Source organism: Lacerta agilis, chromosome 3, assembly GCF_009819535.1.
Source record: "Lacerta agilis isolate rLacAgi1 chromosome 3, rLacAgi1.pri, whole genome shotgun sequence".
Classification (NCBI taxonomy): domain Eukaryota; kingdom Metazoa; phylum Chordata; class Lepidosauria; order Squamata; family Lacertidae; genus Lacerta; species Lacerta agilis.
The window spans coordinates 70,177,484-70,197,631 of record NC_046314.1 but is presented as its reverse complement, the minus strand read 5'-3'; the positions used below and the strand labels follow the sequence as shown (position 1 = coordinate 70,197,631).

General features: G+C 39.7%; 1 protein-coding gene across 20 annotated transcripts in view; it reads right to left on the bottom strand.

Moving 5' to 3' along the window:
- The window catches only part of AFDN (afadin, adherens junction formation factor), a 92,885-nt gene that overhangs the window by 40,712 nt on the left and 32,025 nt on the right, over positions 1-20,148 (bottom strand). For 16 of the 20 annotated variants that reach the window (XM_033144179.1, XM_033144182.1, XM_033144181.1 and 13 more), the window contains exons 8-13: positions 19,382-19,549; positions 14,286-14,330; positions 5,818-5,912; positions 3,783-4,042; positions 2,893-2,962; positions 1,661-1,773 (exon numbers count right to left, since the gene is read on the bottom strand). In XM_033144179.1, the coding sequence (XP_033000070.1) occupies positions 1,661-1,773; positions 2,893-2,962; positions 3,783-4,042; positions 5,818-5,912; positions 14,286-14,330; positions 19,382-19,549 (751 nt within the window). The remainder of the gene's footprint in view (positions 1-1,660; positions 1,774-2,892; positions 2,963-3,782; positions 4,043-5,817; positions 5,913-14,285; positions 14,331-19,381; positions 19,550-20,148) is intronic. The other 4 variants (XM_033144187.1, XM_033144190.1, XM_033144196.1 and 1 more) reach the window with 1 other exon arrangement.

Genomic DNA, 20,148 nt, shown 5'->3' with positions numbered 1-20,148 from the left:
AGGTCTGCATTATAGATGAATATGAAATTTTAATGAATTTGCAGTGCACAGCACAAAGCAGCCTGTCAGCTGCTGTAAACAGCTCATGTTACACACACAGACCCCTGCATGAGGCTACATAAAAGAAGAATGAGAGGTTAGCTTACTAGCACTACACTAAATCCACAGGTGCTACTACAATGTAATAGATACAACCATTTCAAAACTATGTTTTTATGAGACCTGGAAGGCTGGGTCGTATCCATGTAGGGTCACTTAATGAATGACATAACTTAATATGTGAACTAATGTGACATAAAGTGACAGGAAAAATTAACTGTGGTTTTAGACTTTAAACTGCCCGTTATCACTTTCAAATGTGTAAACCAGAGAGTCTCTGGTTACAAGATGAAGTATGTGTCTATTACAAAAGTGACATTTACTATGGCCTACTGACTGGAGGACAAGCCATTTCCCCCCCCAAACCAATCCAACAGATCCACACGAACAGAAGTTATTAATATTGCAGTTGTTGTATAAGGGATTATTAAGATGACTGGAATGTAATGGAAATGAATAAGATTTTGGAACACAGAAATAAAGCAAATAATCAAGCCATCAATCCTTGCACATGGGAGGCCACTTTATCTAAATATATAATTCGGTATTCAATGATTGGCATTAATAATTGTACTATAAACTGGCATTGTTATAATGAGGCTATTATTGAATTGTAATTGAAAACTAATAAAAATTAGGCTAGTATTAAAAAAAAAATCAATCCAACCCTGCAACTTGAAACCTTATGTGGTCACACTTCTCCATTACCAGTAAAGGTTTCCCCATTTTCTCCAGTAACACAAGGCTATTGCCAGCCATTTCAAATGTGTACTGAGGTTTAAATCGGAAATAAGCATATATTTCTCTTGACATTGCATAAGAAACTGACAACCTGAAAATGCCCATTTGAAAATAGATGCAGCAAGTCATTTATCATCATGGTCTCTGCTCACTAACCTCTTTCAACTCAGTTAAATTTGTACTTGGGAACAGTTAATTAGATCGGCCTTCATTCCCCCTTTGACCATAATTAATATGGCAATGGCTTCCCAGCTATTCTGCTGCCAGTTACACTTAAATATATGTCTGAGTGCACAATTCCCCCCCCCCCCACTTTTAAAGCAATATAATGACTGCCTCTGCTCAGACAGATTTCACAGTAAACTTGAACACAATCTGAATCATGACTATTGGCAGGACTATGAAATTGTGATCCGTGTTTTGCTATTTCTTTTACATGAGAAATTCCTGAAGTGGTTTGAAACCTAATACAGTACAGTATTCAAAACGTGTCATGCTATCTATGGCAAATGTAGTTCTGAAAGTGCAAAGGCTTTCCCCAATCCAAATAATGCAAAAGGCCCACTTGTTTCTGAAAAGTTTTACTGTCCTATTACCACACCTGCATCTAAAGATTTGCCAGACAGCCTGATATTTATACATATTTTAATGCTCTTTTGCTAAAAATGAAATGAACCATGTCTTGCTTTATACAAAAACAACAACACCCATGGAATCCTTTGAAATCAAATATTTTGCCAATTAAAAAATATATCACACAATTCTAAATCTTACATCTACATCCTATCAACCTTAGCAATTGAAAAACGTTATTTAGTACCTGCCATCCTGCCTGTGGTAATCCTGCTGTTCTATTCTGATCATTGGCTTGACCATGCCTCGTTCAGCTGTGCTGGATGCTGACATTCTGTCACTGTCCAATCTGTTGGTACTCTGTTCCACACAAGATTAGAAGCATTTATCACAAAACATATCAGAGATCTACCTTCCCCACCCTTTCTTTGCAACTATAAGTTAATGTTGGACACATTTTAGGGTGTACGCTCTATTCATGTGAGAAGTGAGTTCCAATAGTGCACTCCAGGACAGTGGTCCAATACTACTTTGAAAGGTAAAGGTAAAGGGACCCCTGACCATTAGGTCCAGTCGTGTCCGACTCTGGGGTTGCGGCGCTCATCTTGCGTTACTGGCCGAGGGAGCCGGTGTACAGCTTCTGGGTCATGTGGCCAGCATGACAAAGCCGCTTCTGGCGAACCAGAGCAGTGCACGGAAACGCCGTTTACCTTCCCACCGGAGTGGTACCTATTTATCTACTTGCACTTTTGACCTGCTTTTGAACTGCTAGGTGGGCAGGAGCTGGGACCAAGCAACGGGGGCTCACCCCATCGTGGGGATTCGAACTGCCAACCTTCTGATCAGCAAGCCCTAGGCTCTGTGGTTTAACCCACAGCGCCACCAGAAATTCAATAAAGACATTCCTTGATAAAACTATCTAAAAAGGTTGATTTGCTTTGTTTTACAAGACCTAGTGAAGTTCATATATAATGAGAAACCATACTTTAAATTAAGTACAACTCCCTATGAGGGCTAAACCTAGGGAATTGTGGTTTGGTAAGCTATGATTAATAACGTTATGAAATCTTGTTCTGATCCTGCCTAGTTCTGACTAGCCATAGTTTAAACTGACCACAGTTCCAAGTTTGGATGTCACAGGGAAGTGTCATAATATCCCATCAGAAGCTTTCAATCTCCTTCTCTTGTATATATACATCCGAAGAGGAAAGAAAAAGGAGGAAATATGAACGGCTGAGGCTTGTGCATATGATAACACATGAAGCCTTAAATACGTTTTAGTAATATATACTAAAAATATGGCCATGAAGTCAGTGAGTAAGCTTTCTTTTAAAGAGTAGAGGCTTATTACTTACTCTTTAAAGAAAGCTTACTGACTGACTTCATGGCCAGATTTTCAGTATATATTACTAAAACCTATTTAAATTATAGGTTGTAAAATGACTTAGCACATTTCTAGGCTTGGTGACAATTTGTTACCTTGCTTGCAGGCAATCCTGTTCCACTATGGACATCTCCTTCCAAGTCAAATGTAGTTTCCTGTACAGCTCTAAAAAGACAACATGCATTCAAGAACTAGATTATTAGCAACATACAATATCCAGAAACATAACACAACAATGTTTAGACCAATTGCTTCTGGAATTTGTTACTAGCTGCAAATATACATTATGTTTACACACAGAAAGATTTTATCTCATTTTCAAAGAATGACACTATAGAAAGGTCACTAAAAGTAATTTAGGAAGTTACTTCAAAACTTCCACTTTTTAATCTGTTCTGCTCATTGATATTCTTGTCATTATTTTATTTGTTGTACTTATTGTTGGCTCTCATAGTCATTTTATGTAAAGGCAGAGCAGAAATGTTGTAAACAAAACTCTCTCTTTCTCTCTCTCTCTCTCTCTCTCTCTCATGCAAATACAAAGATAGTCCGTCACTTGTTTCTTCATGCTACTACAGTTCAGGGACCAATGTGATTTTCATCATGCCTAACCTCATGGCATAAAAAAATACAATTAAATGCATATAATATGAAAGGTGTGCAGCATTTTCTTCCAAGTATCCTTGGTTTTATAAAATTATAACATCTATAAAATCATTATAGTATAGCATGATGCCTTTAGCTATGTTGACTTTGCTCTTTTATTAGTGGAACTCTACAGCACAACATTAGCTTTAAGTATGAATTAAGCAACTGGAAATTCCAAAAGATTTCACAAGATGGAGCAAGAGTATTAAACATTAGTAAGAAGATAATTGTATTATTGTTTTCAGGGTTGCCACTTGAAAAATGAAACATTGCTATGCCATCACCATTTTAAATAATTTCCTGAGTTTGGGATTAATGCTTGAAAATGGTGATTTACCCGGCTTTGAGTCGTGAACTTTTCACCATGTGTCCTGCATCTAGACGTCCTTTAGGAATGTGATCTTGAATGGGATCCACAAATTTAAATACATGAGAGGTCCCAAACTGAACCTTCATACCACTTTGCAGCATAGTGGTCTCTGAGATCCGCTGACCTTCTACATAAGTCTCGGCATCAATGCTTCTTGGGGTAACTGTAACAACTCCATCCATATTAGTGAGGTCACAATGATGAGGCTGAATTCCTGGACCAAACAACTGAAAATAAATAACCAAAATTTAGAAGCAGCAAAACTGATATCAGGTTTTTTAATATAAAAAATAAAAATAAAATAAAACCCATGCTAATATGTACATATATATTTTGGTTTAAATAAGCAAAGTACTTTTTTTCAATATTAATTGCATTAGTTCAGCATCAATTTCCTCAAAATGTACCATGAGTGATGGGATCAGATATCTTTCAGAAACCACCGAAAGCTGCCATCTGTGAATGCATGTAAGGTGAGGAGTATAATGATTGGGTAATAGCAACATTAATTGATGTAGTAACTATGTTATCTTGTAAAAAATACAATACCATCTAGCATCTGTGCTAGTCCACACATATACGTTTACAACTTTCAAAACTGAAGCCTTTTTTATTTTATTTTTCCTGGTTCCCACTTTATTAATGTTTTTCAGTACACAACTGAACATGAAGCTAAGTGGTTATGATAGAAAGGGTTGACCAGTAGCATTTTAAAATATTGGGCTGTATCAAAAGTAACATATGCTCAGAACAGTTCCCATTGAAATTAATCAATCTAAGGTAAAAGGAAAGGAAAGGAAAGAGCCTGATGTTGGGAAAGATGGAGGGCACAAGGAGAAGGGGACGACAGAGGATGAGATGGTTGGACAGTGTTCTCGAAGCGACTAGCATGAGTTTGGCCAAACTGCCGGAGGCAGTGAAAGATAGGCGCGCCTGGTCCATGTGGTCACAAAGAGTCGGACACGACTGAACAACAACAACAAAGTAAAGGTAAAGGGAGCCCTGACCATTAGGTCCAGTCACGGACAACTCTGGGGTTGCAGCATTCATACTGCTTTATTGGCCGAGGGAGCCGGCATACAGCTTCTGGGTCATGTGGCCAGCATGATTAAACCACTTCTGGTGAACCAGAGCAGCACACAGAAACGCCATTTACCTTCCTGCCTTAGCGGTACCTATTTATCTACCTGCACTTTGACGTGTTTCGAACTGCTAGGTGGGCAGGAGCTGGGACCGAGCAACGGGAGCTCACCCTGTCGCGGGGATTCGAACCGCCGACCTTCTTATCAGCAAGCCCTAGGCTCTGTGGTTTAACCCACAGTGCCACCCATGTCCCTAATCTAAGGTAGTCATGTCCAATAATTTAAATGGGAGCACAGGCAACGGCCAATTGTATTGCGGTTACGTTCCTGACACCCGCGCTTTGGAAGAATGAGCATAGGCCCTCTCCACCCAGTTCTGCCCCTGGTCCACCTCCTTTTCTGGCTACTTCCAGGTCGTTACACATAAATTGGTCATTGCCTATATGTAATTTGAGTGGGACTATGAATACAAGCAACTGGATACAATCAACCACCCAGATCAACTAACTGTCTAGGTTCTGAAAGTCTGGAAAGTATATCATTACTCTTCCCATGGTCACACAAAGGTTTCAGCACAATTCAATGTCAAAACAAATGATGGGTTGTTGCAATGATAACATGTTGAAAATTCATGGGAAAAGCCAGGATTTTTATTAGGGGGTGCAGGCCTTTTGTTTGGGAGGGAGCAGAACCTCAGTTTGCTATGTATTTTTATTGATTTTTATTGATTTTTATTGCTCCCCTTTGCTATGCTCATTGTTCCAATGTCTTTAGGATTGTGCCCCCACTCCCCCGTAGAGGGGGGGTGTTTAAAGTTGCTCTTAATAATAAACCATTTTTTTTTTGGTCTGGTGCAAATATGGGAGACTGCAGCATGTACAAACCAAACTCTCTTTCTTGACTCAATAAACGTTTCCTACCTGTATGGAGTTGTCATCAAATTTTTCTGTACCAACTTCTGTCACACTTAACTGCAGACGATAGAGCTTTGGTTTATCTCTTGAGTCAGAGCCATCTGCAAGTAAGAACAAGTTGTTTTGTTTGCAAAAGTAATTAAAGCATGTAAATTTTTAAAGAAATGAATATACACAAGGACATTGCATAACAAAATACCATTGCTGGAATTCCAAAGCATATTTCAATTAAGCTTTAAAATAGTATTTATTTCAGTAATTATGTTTATGTTATTATACATAAATCCAGGAGGTCTTCAAATAACACTATAAACATATAAAGACATACTAGCACTGGGAAATTTGAGATAATATAGGAAGAAACATTAAATATACTGGATGACATCCAACTAAGTCACACTTAAAGTTGTTGTTGTTCAGTCGTTCAGTCGTGTCCGACTCTTCGTGACCCCATGGACCAGAGCACGCCAGGCACGCCTATCCTTTACTGCCTCTCGCAGTTTGGCCAAACTCATGTTAGTAGCTTCGAGAACACTGTCCAACCATCTCATCCTCTGTCGTCCCCTTCTCCTTGTGCCCTCCATCTTTCCCAACATCAGGGTCTTTTCTAGGGAGTCTTCTCTTCTCATGAGGTGGCCAAAGTACCACACTTAAAGTAGACACATTGAAATCAATCGAGTTAAGTTAGTTAAATCCCTTTATTTCAACTGGTCTACTCTGGGAGTGCCGGATCACCTCATTTGCCTCCTGAGAAATCTCTATGTGGGACAAGAAGCTACAGTTAGAACTGGATATGGAACAACTGATTGGTTCAAAATTGGGAAAGGAGTACGACAAGGCTGTATATTGTCTCCCTGCTTATTTAACTTATATGCAGAATACATCATGCGAAAGGCTGGACTGGATGAATCCCCAACTGGAATTAAGATTGCCGGAAAAAATATCAACAACCTCAGATATGCTGATGATACTACCTTGATGGCAGAAAGTGAGGAAGAATTGAAGAACCTTTTAATGAGGGTGAAAGAAGAGAGCGCAAAATATGGTCTGAAGCTCAACATCAAAAAAACTAAGATCATGGCCACTGGTCCCATCACCTCCTGGCAAATAGAAGGGGAAGAAATGGAGGCAGTGAGAGATTTCACTTTCTTGGGTTCCATGATCACTGCAGATGGTGACAGCAGTCACGAAATCAGAAGACGCCTGCTTCTTGGGAGAAAAGCAATGACAAACCTAGACAGCATCTTAAAAAGCAAAGACATCACCTTGCCGACAAAAGTCCGTATAGTTAAAGCTATGGTTTTCCCAGTAGTAATGTACGGAAGTGAGAGCTGGGGGGGGGTGGGGGGGGGAGGGGGGGCTCTTTGGGGGGGGGTATGGACCAGAAGAAGGATGATCGCGGAATTGATGCTTTTGAATTATGGTGATGGAGGAGACTCTTGAGAGTCCCGTGGACTGCAAGAAGATCAAACCTATCCATTCTCAAAGAAATCAGCCCTGAGTACTCACTAGAAGGACAGATCCTGAAGTTGAGGCTCCAGTACTTTGGCCACCTCATGAGAAGAGAAGAATCCCTAGAAAAGACCCTGATGTTGGGAAAGATGGAGGGCACAAGGAGAAGGGGACGACAGAGGATGAGATGGTTGGACAGTGTTCTTGAAGCTACTAACATGAGTTTGGCCAAACTGCGAGAGGCAGTGAAGGATAGGCGTGCCTGGCGTGCTCTGGTCCATGGGGTCACGAAGAGTCGGACACGACTGAACGACTGAACAACAACAACAACTCTGAACTAGATATCATTACCTGGTTGTATCGAATTAAGTGATACTTGGAGTATACCATTTAAATCAATGGACTTCAGTTGGTTTCAACGTGTCCACCCTAAGTATAAGTTGGTATGATAGAATCCAATTGTTTTCCTTACCACAATTTCCAATTTGTATATACAATATATTGTATATACAGTGGTACCTCAGGTTACAGATGCTTCAGGTTACAGACACTTCAGGTTACAGACTCCGCTAACCCAGAAATAGTACCTTGGGTTAAGAACTTTGCTTCAGGATGAGAACAGAAATTGTGCGGCGGTCGCACAGCAGCAGCAGGAGGCCCCATTAGCTAAAGTGGTACCACAGGTTAAGAACAGTTTCAGGTTAAGAACAGACCTCCAGAATGAATTAAGTTCTTAACTCAAGGTACCACTGTATTGTAAACCGCCTTGTGATCTTTGAATGAAGGGCAGTATAGAATGTACATACATACAATTTAAAGAGTACAAACAAAATGTTTTAAGAAGTGCTGCCTCCCACTGCCCAAAAAAGAAACATTGGGTTTGTGCACTAAATTATCCCTGATTTTATCTTTCAGTAGCTGCTGATGTACATATTTCCCTTCCTTAGGATCTATGGATAAAGGGCAAGTTAGAAATATCATAAATAAACAAATAAAATATTCCATTTAGCAGATTTTTTTAAAAAAAAATGTTCTTCACATTTTAATATATTACTGTTCGTGGTTTCTCAGTTCTCACACTAACTGCATATGAGTAGTGGTGATATGCACCATACCTCCGAACCTGGCTGCTGGGGAGAATTGTACATATATCTAAAAGTCTAATTCATGGATCAATTATCCTGAGAGACTGTCAGAAGTACTTTGAGGCTATTGGTACAGGTGAAAAGAAATGTAGCAGAGGGGTGCTTCTAGCGACAGGCCAGGCCAGATCCTTATCTCCTTACCCCCCTGGCAGGTCAAATTTGACAGGTGGGCAATCAACTGACATTGGGCTTTGAAATCAGGATTGTTGGGACTTCAAAGCTAGCGCAGCAAGATTTGAAAGCCCTGCTGCTGTTTGCAAGTGGCTTTCTAACAGCCCCCATGCTCCTGTTTGACAGAGCTCAAACAGCTCTGTGTGTGTGTGTTTGTGTGTGTGTGTGCACACGCGCGCACGTGCATGGGGGGGGGGGAAGAGCCCTTTGTGAAAGTTAAAATCCCATGTGCAGGCAATGATTTCAAAAGAAAGCTGTCTTTTGAAGGCATTGCCTGTGCGCAAGTAGCCATTGTTTGCACATGGCACTGCTTTTAACACCTTCTATGCCCATTTGAAGCTCAAACTGGTGGGGGGCAGTGTCTGAAAGCCCTTGGAAAAGGGGTAAATATGCTGTGCAAAAAAGCTTTAATTCTCTCTATGCTGTGCAGCCAATACAAGATTAAATCCTGTCCTCCCACCCACTGCCTAGCACCATCATTGATCCAAGCCGATGGTTGGGTGATAACAGCATGGCATTCCAAATGCTACTGTGGGCCAGAGGTTCCCCACCCCTGATGTAGCATTTTTCCATACATGTTAAATCATTTTCCCCAACTGAGCATTCATTGGCTTCCACTGAAGTTTAGGGAAGTACAGTGGACGCTCAGGTTGCGAACGTGATCCATACGGGAGGCACGTTTGCAACCCGCAGCTTTCGCAACCCGCAGCGCCGCGTCTGCGCACACGTGGGTTGTGATTCGACGCTTCTGTTCCGGTACTTCCTGGTTCGGCACGGTGCACAACCTGAAAACACACAACCTGAAGCGGCTGTAACCCGAGGTATGACCGATATTAAGATGCCCTTATGTTGATCTATTCTTGCTGCAGCACTTACACAAATTGCTGCCTCAACATGAGACTTTGTTTCAGTTACTAAGCAGAGTTCTGCTCTCACTGCATTCAATACATAAGCAAAGCAACAATATGTACTAATTAAGCAGTCACAGGAGGCAGTTGGAGAGATCACAAGATCTGCCCAGATAAAACTACATTAAAGCAGAACGTTTATATAAAAAAATGCTGAATTTCCCTTAAGAGAAACAAACACATTTAACTGATTATATGAAAGGTATTCATATCATTTTATGTAGCACCACACTTTAGGTACTTGGAGGAAGAGCATTGTGTCTGTGTGTGTGAGGATTTTTACTTATAAGAGCAAAAGCAAGACTAGGGAGCATTGTTCCTTCTAATGCTGAATTACTCAGTCCCAGTGCACCAACATCATCATAGCCAAAATAGGCTCACTGAGCAATAAGAGGGAAATAACAGCATGCTTGGATCAATTCCAAGGTATGCACAAGTACAAGAAAAAATGAGGGGCGGGAACCAAAGGAGACAATTCCTTTTTTAAAAGGCTTCAAATATAACTGTGCTATCATGTAGCACATGCCAGACCTACCCTGCTCCCTTACTGTATAAGGGTGATATTAAACCAAGTTTTACTCAGAACTGACCCATTGAAATCAATGTCCATGAGTAAGTTTGTCTGGTACTTTCAACAGGTCTACTCTGAGTAAAACGTAGTTCACTACTACCTATAATTTTCAGACCAAGGGTCACGTGCCAGGCTTTCAAAATGTATTGCACAAGCTCTTGGTGGTGAAGGGATGACAGAAACAGGAAGGAAAATGAGAGATGGGAAAAATTATTTTTAAAACATTTAGCTGGGCTATAATAAGCTTTTATCTGCTGTCAACTTGTGGTGTGCCATGCAATTGTTTGAAGGAAGAGCAAACCAAATGACAACAAACTGAGCTGGAACAGAGACAGCTGGTGGCAGGAAATTTTTAAAAAGGAGAGAATGTAATAAGAAAATGTTGTTTAAAAACAGCAGTGAACAACAACCTGATCTGGTTGGAGACACAGGACAGGAAAAAAGGGAGGTTTATCTCTCCTTTCTCCATACTTCTCACCCATAACTGCTATTTGTGCTCATGCTAACTTTCCTGGGGCAAATGAGAGGGAAGGCCAATTTACACTGAAGAAACAGCCTAAGTGGGAAGAAGGGTTTGTTCATGCCATGGTCCTCATCATCCCTCAATAGGCAGTTCCTAGTTAGTTGTCGGTCGGGTGTGTGAATCATTCTTCCAGCTGTGTATTTAAGTGGAGAAAGGGTGGGTTGTTGTTGTTTTGCACATTTCACATTCCACCTTCCCACTGGAGCCCCAGCACCAAATGCCACAATGTTACAGAGGGTTCCCAACACAACATGGAAGACATCAGAAAAACAATAACCAAAAATACAAAATAAGTCATTCATCATAAAACACCCTTATAATGCTGAATATCAACCAGCAGCAGGTGAAATGAGCTGCATATTATGTGGCTCATTACAGTTCTCACCCCTCAAACAAAGGTCTGGGCAAAGAGCTGCGACTTTCACCCAGCGACAAAAAGCAAGCAGTACTGGTGTTGGACATACCTCCAAGCGGGAGGGCATTCCAGAGACAGGGCGCTGTTGCAGAGAGGGTCGTTTATTCTTATTACAGTGGCACCTTGGTTCTTGAACTTAATCCGTTCCAGGAGTCCGTTTGACTCCCAAAACTGTTTGAAAACCAAGGCGCAGCTTCCGATTGGCTGCAGGAGCTTCCTGCACTCAATCGGAAGCCGTGGAAGCCGCGTCGGACATTCGGCTTCCGAAAAACGTTCGCAAACCGGAACACTTACTCCCAGGTTTGCAGTGTTCAGGAGCCGATTTGTTCGGGAGCCAAGCCATTCGAGTACCAAGGTACCACTGTATACTGCATTGCAGGGTCTTACTGGGCTGATCGCTGCTTCAGTGTGCTGGCTATTGTGATGTTATTTGTTGTTTTTAACTTACCAGTAAATGTTTTTTAAATTATGTGTTATATGTTGCAGTTGTATGTTGCTCAGTCTATATATACTTGCCACCTTGGGAGGAATTTTTTGTGAAAGGCGGAGTATAAATTTATTACAAAAAATAAACAAATACATATTTACTCCCATAGAAAATAGTAGGACTTGCTTCAGATCAGACAGGCATAAGATTACAAAAGGTGGTAGCTAACATTGTGTCCTCCACCTGACCACTGGTACATGCTGACTTGGGTTTGATGAGAACCATAGTCCAACAATATCTGGTGGGCACCATGTTGGTTACCCCAGATTATGCTGTAAGGAAAACAAAGCCATTTCTATGATGTGTTGTTACACAACACTCTTGGAGAAAAGCTTCTAACAGCGAAGTGCTATATTTTGCCACAGTAATGCTCCAATTTTAGAAATGCACTGCTGCACAAAATTAATTAAAACATAATGAATGATTACAACACAAGTCAAATTGCCAACTGGGATTGACACAGTGCTACGCAAATACAAAAAAAAGGTTGCAATTAACTTTTTTTTAAAAGTTTTTTTTCTATAAGAAGTGCATATATTCGTGCACACAACTCTTCAGGTATGTTAAGATTAGTATGTTAACAGCTTTCTGGACCTCCATTTTTTTCCTTAAAAAGGTAAATAACATAAGGGAAGAGTATGCTAATGAACTGAAAGGCCTAAATTATTTACTAGTATTCAAGTACAAATAACATTCAACCAAAGCTTTGCATTTGTTTAAACTTAACAGCTAAACTACTGTATATTCTGGCGTATAAGACTACTTTTTAATCCAGGAAAATCTTCTCAAAAGTCGGGGGTCGTCTTATACGCCGGGTGGAGAATCTGCGGCCGAGTATATCTCAAACTATATTTTAACTGGAAAAGTTGGGGGTTGTCTTATACACCCAGTCGTCTTATACTCCGGAAAATACGGTACTCTTAACTATTGGGAAAACTCTTCAGATATGTAATGACACAAAATATTAACTTGGCTTTTAATTATTAAAGTTATTTGTACTAAATTAAGCATGCTAAATTGGCTCGCCATCAATTTAAAATCAGTGAAATTGTTTCAAGCGAAATTTCAGGGTGTCCGCCCCCCCCCCCCCGGCAAAACAACAACAACCTCATTTCACCGCAATATGGTGAACCTGATATATGGGTTCTGATGAGTTTCTTTTTTCTTATATTCAAGTTCCTTTTATTTTTCATTTAATTTTTTATTGCTTATTTATTGTAAGCCTCCCTGAGGGCTTTATATAATGGCTACAAATTTGTTATAACAAATTTGAAAAGTAGGCTGTGATCCCAGACAGAGGCTAAGGAATAGCAGGTGCCTTGCTTCCTGGACAAAAGCTGAGCCAGAATGACCTTGTCTCCAGAAGTAACAACTGTTATAGCCCTGACATCCGCCTGAAGAGGAATTATCTACTGCAAGCTCTTACTAGCTCAACAATAACTGAGAACTATCAGTAGCTTTCTTATTTTTACTTATGAACAGATGACCTAAATAAGTGCTGGGGAAACTTGTGACATGCTGGTTGGAGCCAATGTGATCTGGGACCCCAACGATATGGGGTGGGAGGCGTAAATTGCCCACTCATGAATTAAAGCTTAATAGAACTGCCAATGCAATGACATCTTGGAAACTACAGACAACTCTTGACAATTCCACATTATAAAGATGCATATAAAATTATGTGACCTACTTAAGAGAACTCAAGAGCTTTAGGGCTTTTCCTGTACCACCAAAAAGGATTCATGCATTATTTTAAAAGTGGTTTAAAAAAGCAAGAATTGACAGAACAGGCATTAAATATTCTTCATAGTGGATTGAATACCTTAGTAGCAGCAAGAAAACAGTCTGTTGCTTTAACTGAGATTAAGCCTAAGAGTTTACATTTTCTGCTGGTACGCAAATACATTCTCTCCCCGCCCACAGAACAAGTTTATGAAAACACTGCATCTGGCAGCCAACATACAGAAATGGGTGATATTTCAGAAGAAGAAGCAACACTACTATATTTCAAACACCATGTTTAACTAAGTATATTACCATTGTTTCTGTTTTGCAAAAAAAAAACAAAAAAACAGATTAGCTACCAACATAACTGGGAAACAAAGGATTCATAAACATTTTTCATTAACAACTGTTACAAAAGAAATCGTGTTCATTCTCTACAGACACACATACACTGCCTCTTGTTCAAACTAAAACTCTAGGTAGTCAAAGAAAAACAATGTCATCTTCTGATTTGTGAAAGAGGTTTCTAATTGCAATTAGAAATGTAAAGCATATTGTTCAAGTTATTGGCCACAATCCAACTGCATGAATATGCAGCTACATGTGTATAACCTTGATCAGAGGATTTTTAACAATGCTCATCCATCTATTTGGGAGAAGGCAGCTTCCTGGAAGCTGAATCCAGACCATGCTATCCAGTCCCAGATTATAACTGTCAGTTATCTCAGCGGATGGTACATTGTGCATGTAGAAATTGAACTGAGATGTGTGATCCCAAACCCTCACAAGACCCTACTAGATATACGAGTACCCAAATTTTACAAAAGTACTAATATTTATATACGTGGCCTCCAGATGATATTGTTTAGAGCATACTAGAGATTTTTTTTAAAAAAAGTTTAATTTTGAATTATTCCTTTCCTCTACACCTGAAGCTAAAGACTAGAAAGGGTTAGAGCTGAGCTTCTGTTCATTAAGAAAAATGCAAGATCTGTTTTCAAAACTGAGAAAAGCCTTTTTTGCTAGCACAGATTTTAGTGACTAGTGAGAAAGAACAGTATTAAATAACAGCATTACCTTCGTAAGTGTGATAGTTGAAGTAGGCAAAGTGATTCCTTCTCCCTGGGATTAGAAAACACATGCACAGGACCCAGGTGAAGGCAGCATCAGCAGAACAGATACCATGCAGAACATGCGGAGGAGGGCAGAGAAAAGAAAAGATAGGAAAGAGTGAAACTGTAAGCCAACAACACTTACTCAATTTAAAAGGATGAAGTGCTTTTAACGCTTTCAACTTTAAATACTGCACAGAATATAGAGACATTGGTGTTGTGGATGGATTAATACGATTGTTAAGTAGTTGGCAGCAAGCTGCTAGAAGAAAGCACAGAAAAATCACCAAGCAAAGTGGAAAGGCCATCATTAGCTGTATACAAACTAAAACCTTAATTCATATAAGACCTCCATTTTAATTTAGAAAATATTGTGTCTTCCATTCATTCACTGTCTATGGGTGAATGTACTGGGGTACCATCATATCCATTACAAGCGCACAGAATATGATGCCAAGGTACGTCCACTCACAACTCTGCTTTCAAATATTAAGTAAAGCTGGAATTAAATGGCAGAGTAGCAGTCTCCCAAAATGTTGTCATGTGAGATATTTTCCCTACATCCAGACAATCTGTGTGCAAATACAATCATGTGCACTATCACATATGCTGGAGGTTAAGTTTTATTTTGTTGCCAGTATATGAACTGAGCACCCCACATGATAACAGGTTGCTGTACAAAACCTCCACACATATTATCCCCATTTGAAAGATAGTGCAAATGAAGCAGCAGCCCTCAGTATCTTGCACATTCAAAACTGCATATTCCTTCTGGTAAGAAGAGTTCTTGTTGGAAACACTATGACTGCCTCAACCCTCCTCTCCCATACCTTAATTTCAGACAAATGAAAGTGAATAACAGTGAAAGAATCACAAGAAAAAAATATCCTCTTTTAGGAAGAAGTCTATATGCATAATAAGATTCACTGACAGGAGGATGAGCAAAACTTTTTTTCAAAGGATAAAGAACTGCTCCCTATGTTCCCAAGCGGACCGCAAACTATATGAAAATCAGAATACACTTGACACATACTCTTAAAGGATTAGAACAGTGGTACAGTTCTTGGCCAACATCTTATTACTTTTGTTGCATTTACCATGTTCTACTTAAGACACAAAAGCCACATAACAAATAACTCCAAGTAAAAAGATCACATTTCATATTATCATAAAATTCAAGCTACAATCTATAACCCCAAACCATAACTGTTTACAATGAAGAGGCAGGTTTCAATATTTTCTGATTACATCCTTCAGCATAACCTGAATCCAGTTCTGCAATGGAACATTTGCATACATGGCTGATAGGTGGTGAGACTCCAAAAGTCACAATTACTACACTGAAAAACCATGACACATCACTGCAGACATTTCTGTGTGCTTTGTTTTCCACACTGTAAACCCAGAATATATTTTCCATCTGTGGTTTATATATAGTGGCATGCTTATTTATATGCCACCCTCAATAATAATATTTTCAGGTTGGCTTACAAATAAATCACATGATAAAACAGCAAAAAGCAGCAGGTAAAAGCAGCATAAAATGGTACAGATAAGATTGAGAATTAAAAATGAAATAAAAATATTTGCCTAGTGCTGAAAAATTATCAGAATAGGAACCAGGCAAGTCTCCCTAGGGAGAGCATTCCACATGCAGGTTGACACCAGTGAATAGCACTCACCGACCCACCTCCCCTTCCCTCCCCTTAAGAGGGGCATCAGAACATGATCTCAAGAGTATAGACCAGGCTACAGTCAGAGAAGGTAATCCTCTAAGTACCCAGGCCCAAGATATTTAGGGGTTTAGAAACAGGCCCCAGGAAACAAACCAGGAGCCAGTTCAGTTGTTTGCGTAGCATTGGCACAATGCATTTCCATTGTGTGACAGCAATTAGCAACCATGCAGCTACAGTTTCAGAACACAACTTGGCATTTCATTAAAAAAAAGCTTTCTTTTTGTGCTTCCCTGCTACACCAAATTTTGTGTTATTTTAAAAGAACAGAAATCAAGCATGCAGTAAAAACTGATATACTAAACAGTTTATGTGCTCTGTATGTCAGCATATTCAATGAAAGCTATTTGAATAAAGTCTTGGTTTAGGAATATAATTTTAGTGAAATCTCAGTTAACAAGCTTGGGGCAGCATACATAGCACCATTTTAACTTAACATGCATCGTTAAAAATTAGTCACTGCCTAAGGTTTTAGCACGGATGGTGTGAGCTCTCGTTGTTTGGTCCCTGCTCCTGCCAACCCAGCAGTTCAAAAGCACGTCAAAGTGCAAGTAGATAAATAGGTACCGCTCCAGCGGGAAGGTAAACGGCGTTTCCATGCGCTGCTCTGGTTCACCAGAAGCGGCTTAGTCGTGCTGGCCACATGACCCAGAAACCTGACTGTGAACAAACACCAGCTCCCTCGGCCGGTAAAGCGAGATGAGCGCTGCAACCCCAGAGTCATTTGAGACTGGACCTAACAGTCAGGGGTCCCTTTACCTTTACCTAAGGTTTACCCAATGAAACTTATGCCTGAACAATGATGTGAACCCAGATCGAACAACAACACTATTCATGATGCAACACTGGTTCTCAGGCAACAATAAGCCCTAAGCTGTACACTAGTGAATCACAAGAGAACAACTACTGTGTTGTGTCACCAGGAATTAATTAAATTACATGAACCTAAACTACTCACCCACAGAAAAGTATGTCAACACTATGCCTGCAGGATTCATTGTTTTGGCTTTACCTCCTTGCAATTCACCCTCCACCACAGCAAGTCATTCTGCCACATCTGTGTATTTGGTGCAGCTGGATCAACAGAACTATCTGCCTTTAGAAGCAGTTGTCCATTAACACTGTGAATGAATCACTGTACTGGGCTTCCCTCCTTCTAATAAGGCTTGTTCTAAGAAGCAATTATTACTAATACAAAATATAAGAGGTGAGCTCCTCTGAGGGCAAATAGTTATCTTACACATTGTAAAAGTAAGTTATAGGTAGGTAGCCACTACCTACCTGTAATTTATCACCAAACTTAAAACCATGGAGAGACCTGGTCTGAATAGACATTGAATTCTTATGTCATTATACATGACAAAGCTATTTTTAGCCATCTCACCCCTTGCTTTTTCCTGCAAGGCCAATTGCAGTCGTTAACAGTCATCAACAGGTTTACCTCACCTATCAGCCAATACCCGTTCCCACCACCCCACCCTCTCACTATATATAAGGGTCTGGTGACTTCTGTTTCCGTGTATCTGAAGAAGTGTGCATGCACACGAAAGCTCATACCAAAGAACAAACTTAGTTGGTCTTTAAGGTGCTACTGGAAGGATTTTTTTTTTATTGTAAAGTAAACCTTTACAAATCTAAGAGTGCATTTGTGCCTCCAATTTTAAATTTGGAAATCCTTAAATCAAATAGTATCAGCTTTGTAAGATATACTTTTCTGCCCTCTGTACTTATTTGTTTCCAATTTTATATTTCCAAGGTCATACCTTGATCATAAGGAACCCCATGCTTCTTGTGGCTTTTGGCCTTGTGGGGGTGCAAAGGTGAGAGAGTGCAAAGGTGGGGGAGCTTGGCTTTTGCTGCACATATTCCTAAAAAACCTGGGGAAAACTTGCAACATTCCTTAATATGAAGCATTTGCCTATAAATGCTGTTAAAAGCTATTTTTCCAAATACTGGTTAGAGAAGATTTTCTTTCACAGACTGATATTAGCATCTGTGAGAACAGTGTGAGCAGCTGGTAGAAATAAGACAGACAAATAAGGAGGACAGTAGCTTATAAGAAGGGCTGTAATATATAGGAAGCACTGTAGCACCAGTGGTTGAGCACCTGCTTTGCATGCAGAGGGTCCCAGGTTCAATCCCTGGCATTTCCAGGTAGGACTGGGGGGAAATTCCTGATCCGAAACCTTGCAGAGCTGCTGCCGGTCAGCGGAGACATTTCTGAGCTATATTGACCACTGGACAGACTAAGTACATAATCCGTTCCGGTAGTCCGTTCTTAAACTGATCCCGTTCTTAAACTGAGGCGCGCTTTCCCTAATGAGGCCTCCCGCCACCGGTGCCCTTCCACCATTCGGATTCCATTCTTGGACCGAGGTAAAGTTCTCAAACCAGAATGCTACTTTCGTTTTTGCAGAGTTCGTAAACCGAATCGTTCGTAAACAGGACTGTTCTTAAATCGAGGTAGGACTGCACAAGGCAGCTTCCTATGCTCCCATTACTAAAAACAACAACTGTTTAGATACAAATTAATGTAAAAGGTGCACCTCACTCTGGGAAGGAATATTCTGTTTAACTTATTCATCTTATTTTCGCCCCACCCTTTATCATCTGGTCTCATAAAAACTCATAAAAATACAAATGGTATATAATAAAATACCACATTAATAAAAGCACAGCATCAACAACATATTAAGCAGGCAATAAAAACATGAGAGTCAAAATCTCAACCTCTCCCAGAAATCTTATACCACACACTAAAGTGTTGTGTAAGAAATGTGAAACAAATGCCAAAAGATATTGTTACGGAAGCAGAAGCCTGAGATCCAACATAGAAGCTACTTATTACAGCACCATGTGAACCCTTGTGCAAACCATTTTTTCCACGGTGCAAATCTATCTTCATATACATTTATCTTTAATGCAGTATCTATGTATACAATTTGAAACACTTCAAAAATGAAAATCTATAAAGTTTTATTCTAATGGAATATTGAAATGTAAGTCTCAGTTATTTTCTTTACTATTATGTGGTGTGTTTTTACCTCAGTGATTTCATGGATAACTATATCAAACAAAGCCTTTTCTTGCTTTAAAAACTATCTGATGAAGCTGTTTTATCCAAACTATCCAAAATTACCCTTGACTAAAGATCCAGAAATCTTAAAATTGGAAACTGCAATCAAAATAACCCAGCCCTACCAATTCTATTCTATAAAGCACAATAAATAGATGATAGTGAACTCAAAAGTATTAGAGTCCATCACGGCTGACCTGAAAACAAGTGATTCAAAAAATGGATGAACATTATTGTAAAAGAAATTCTTACCGGGACTTAGTTCAACCAGATAAGGTAGCTTCTCTGGAGGAAGGGAAGAGCCATAACCAGACCCGTCAACTCTTTCCTTCCCCTTTAATGGCTTTCCATCAAATTGTTTCTTCAACTTCTTTGGAACATAATCTGGTGGTCGCCTTTTCAACTGAAAGACCAGTATCCCTAAACAAAAAACAGAACATGTGAGGTCTGTCCTGTCCTCAAGGTATAAATAAATTAAATTCATATTAAATTGTACATTATTAACTATACTGATTTGACTGTGCTCTCCTATATAGTAATTATAGAATTGAAAATTAGGATTAAATGTGAGGATTAGAGAACTAAAATATTGTCTATTCAACATAATTTATTACTGTTCTCCACAATCCAGTGCTCTAGAGTACATTAGAACATATTTTATATTTAAATGGATAGCCTTTTTCATACTAAACAAACCACAATCAGTAAGCCAATAACAAGTGTTTGCAGCCCAGGGGCAGGAAAGAGGATCACAGAAAAAACCCCTGCTTTCCTTTGCATCCTGCTGACTGAAGCCTCACCATTCACTGAGCAACACTACTGGATACAAAGCCTTAGGTACAAAGAATGGATTGTTGGAGCAAAACAAACCATGAACTCCTGGTTCAAATGTAATGCTAAGCCAGAGATCATGGTTTGTTTCCTCCCAGGTGAGCAGAAAGGAGCAAAGTGGAAGCAATTAACTTGTGCAATGTAAGCCAAGTGTTATGATTTTCCATTAGCCGTTGTTTGGTGCTTCA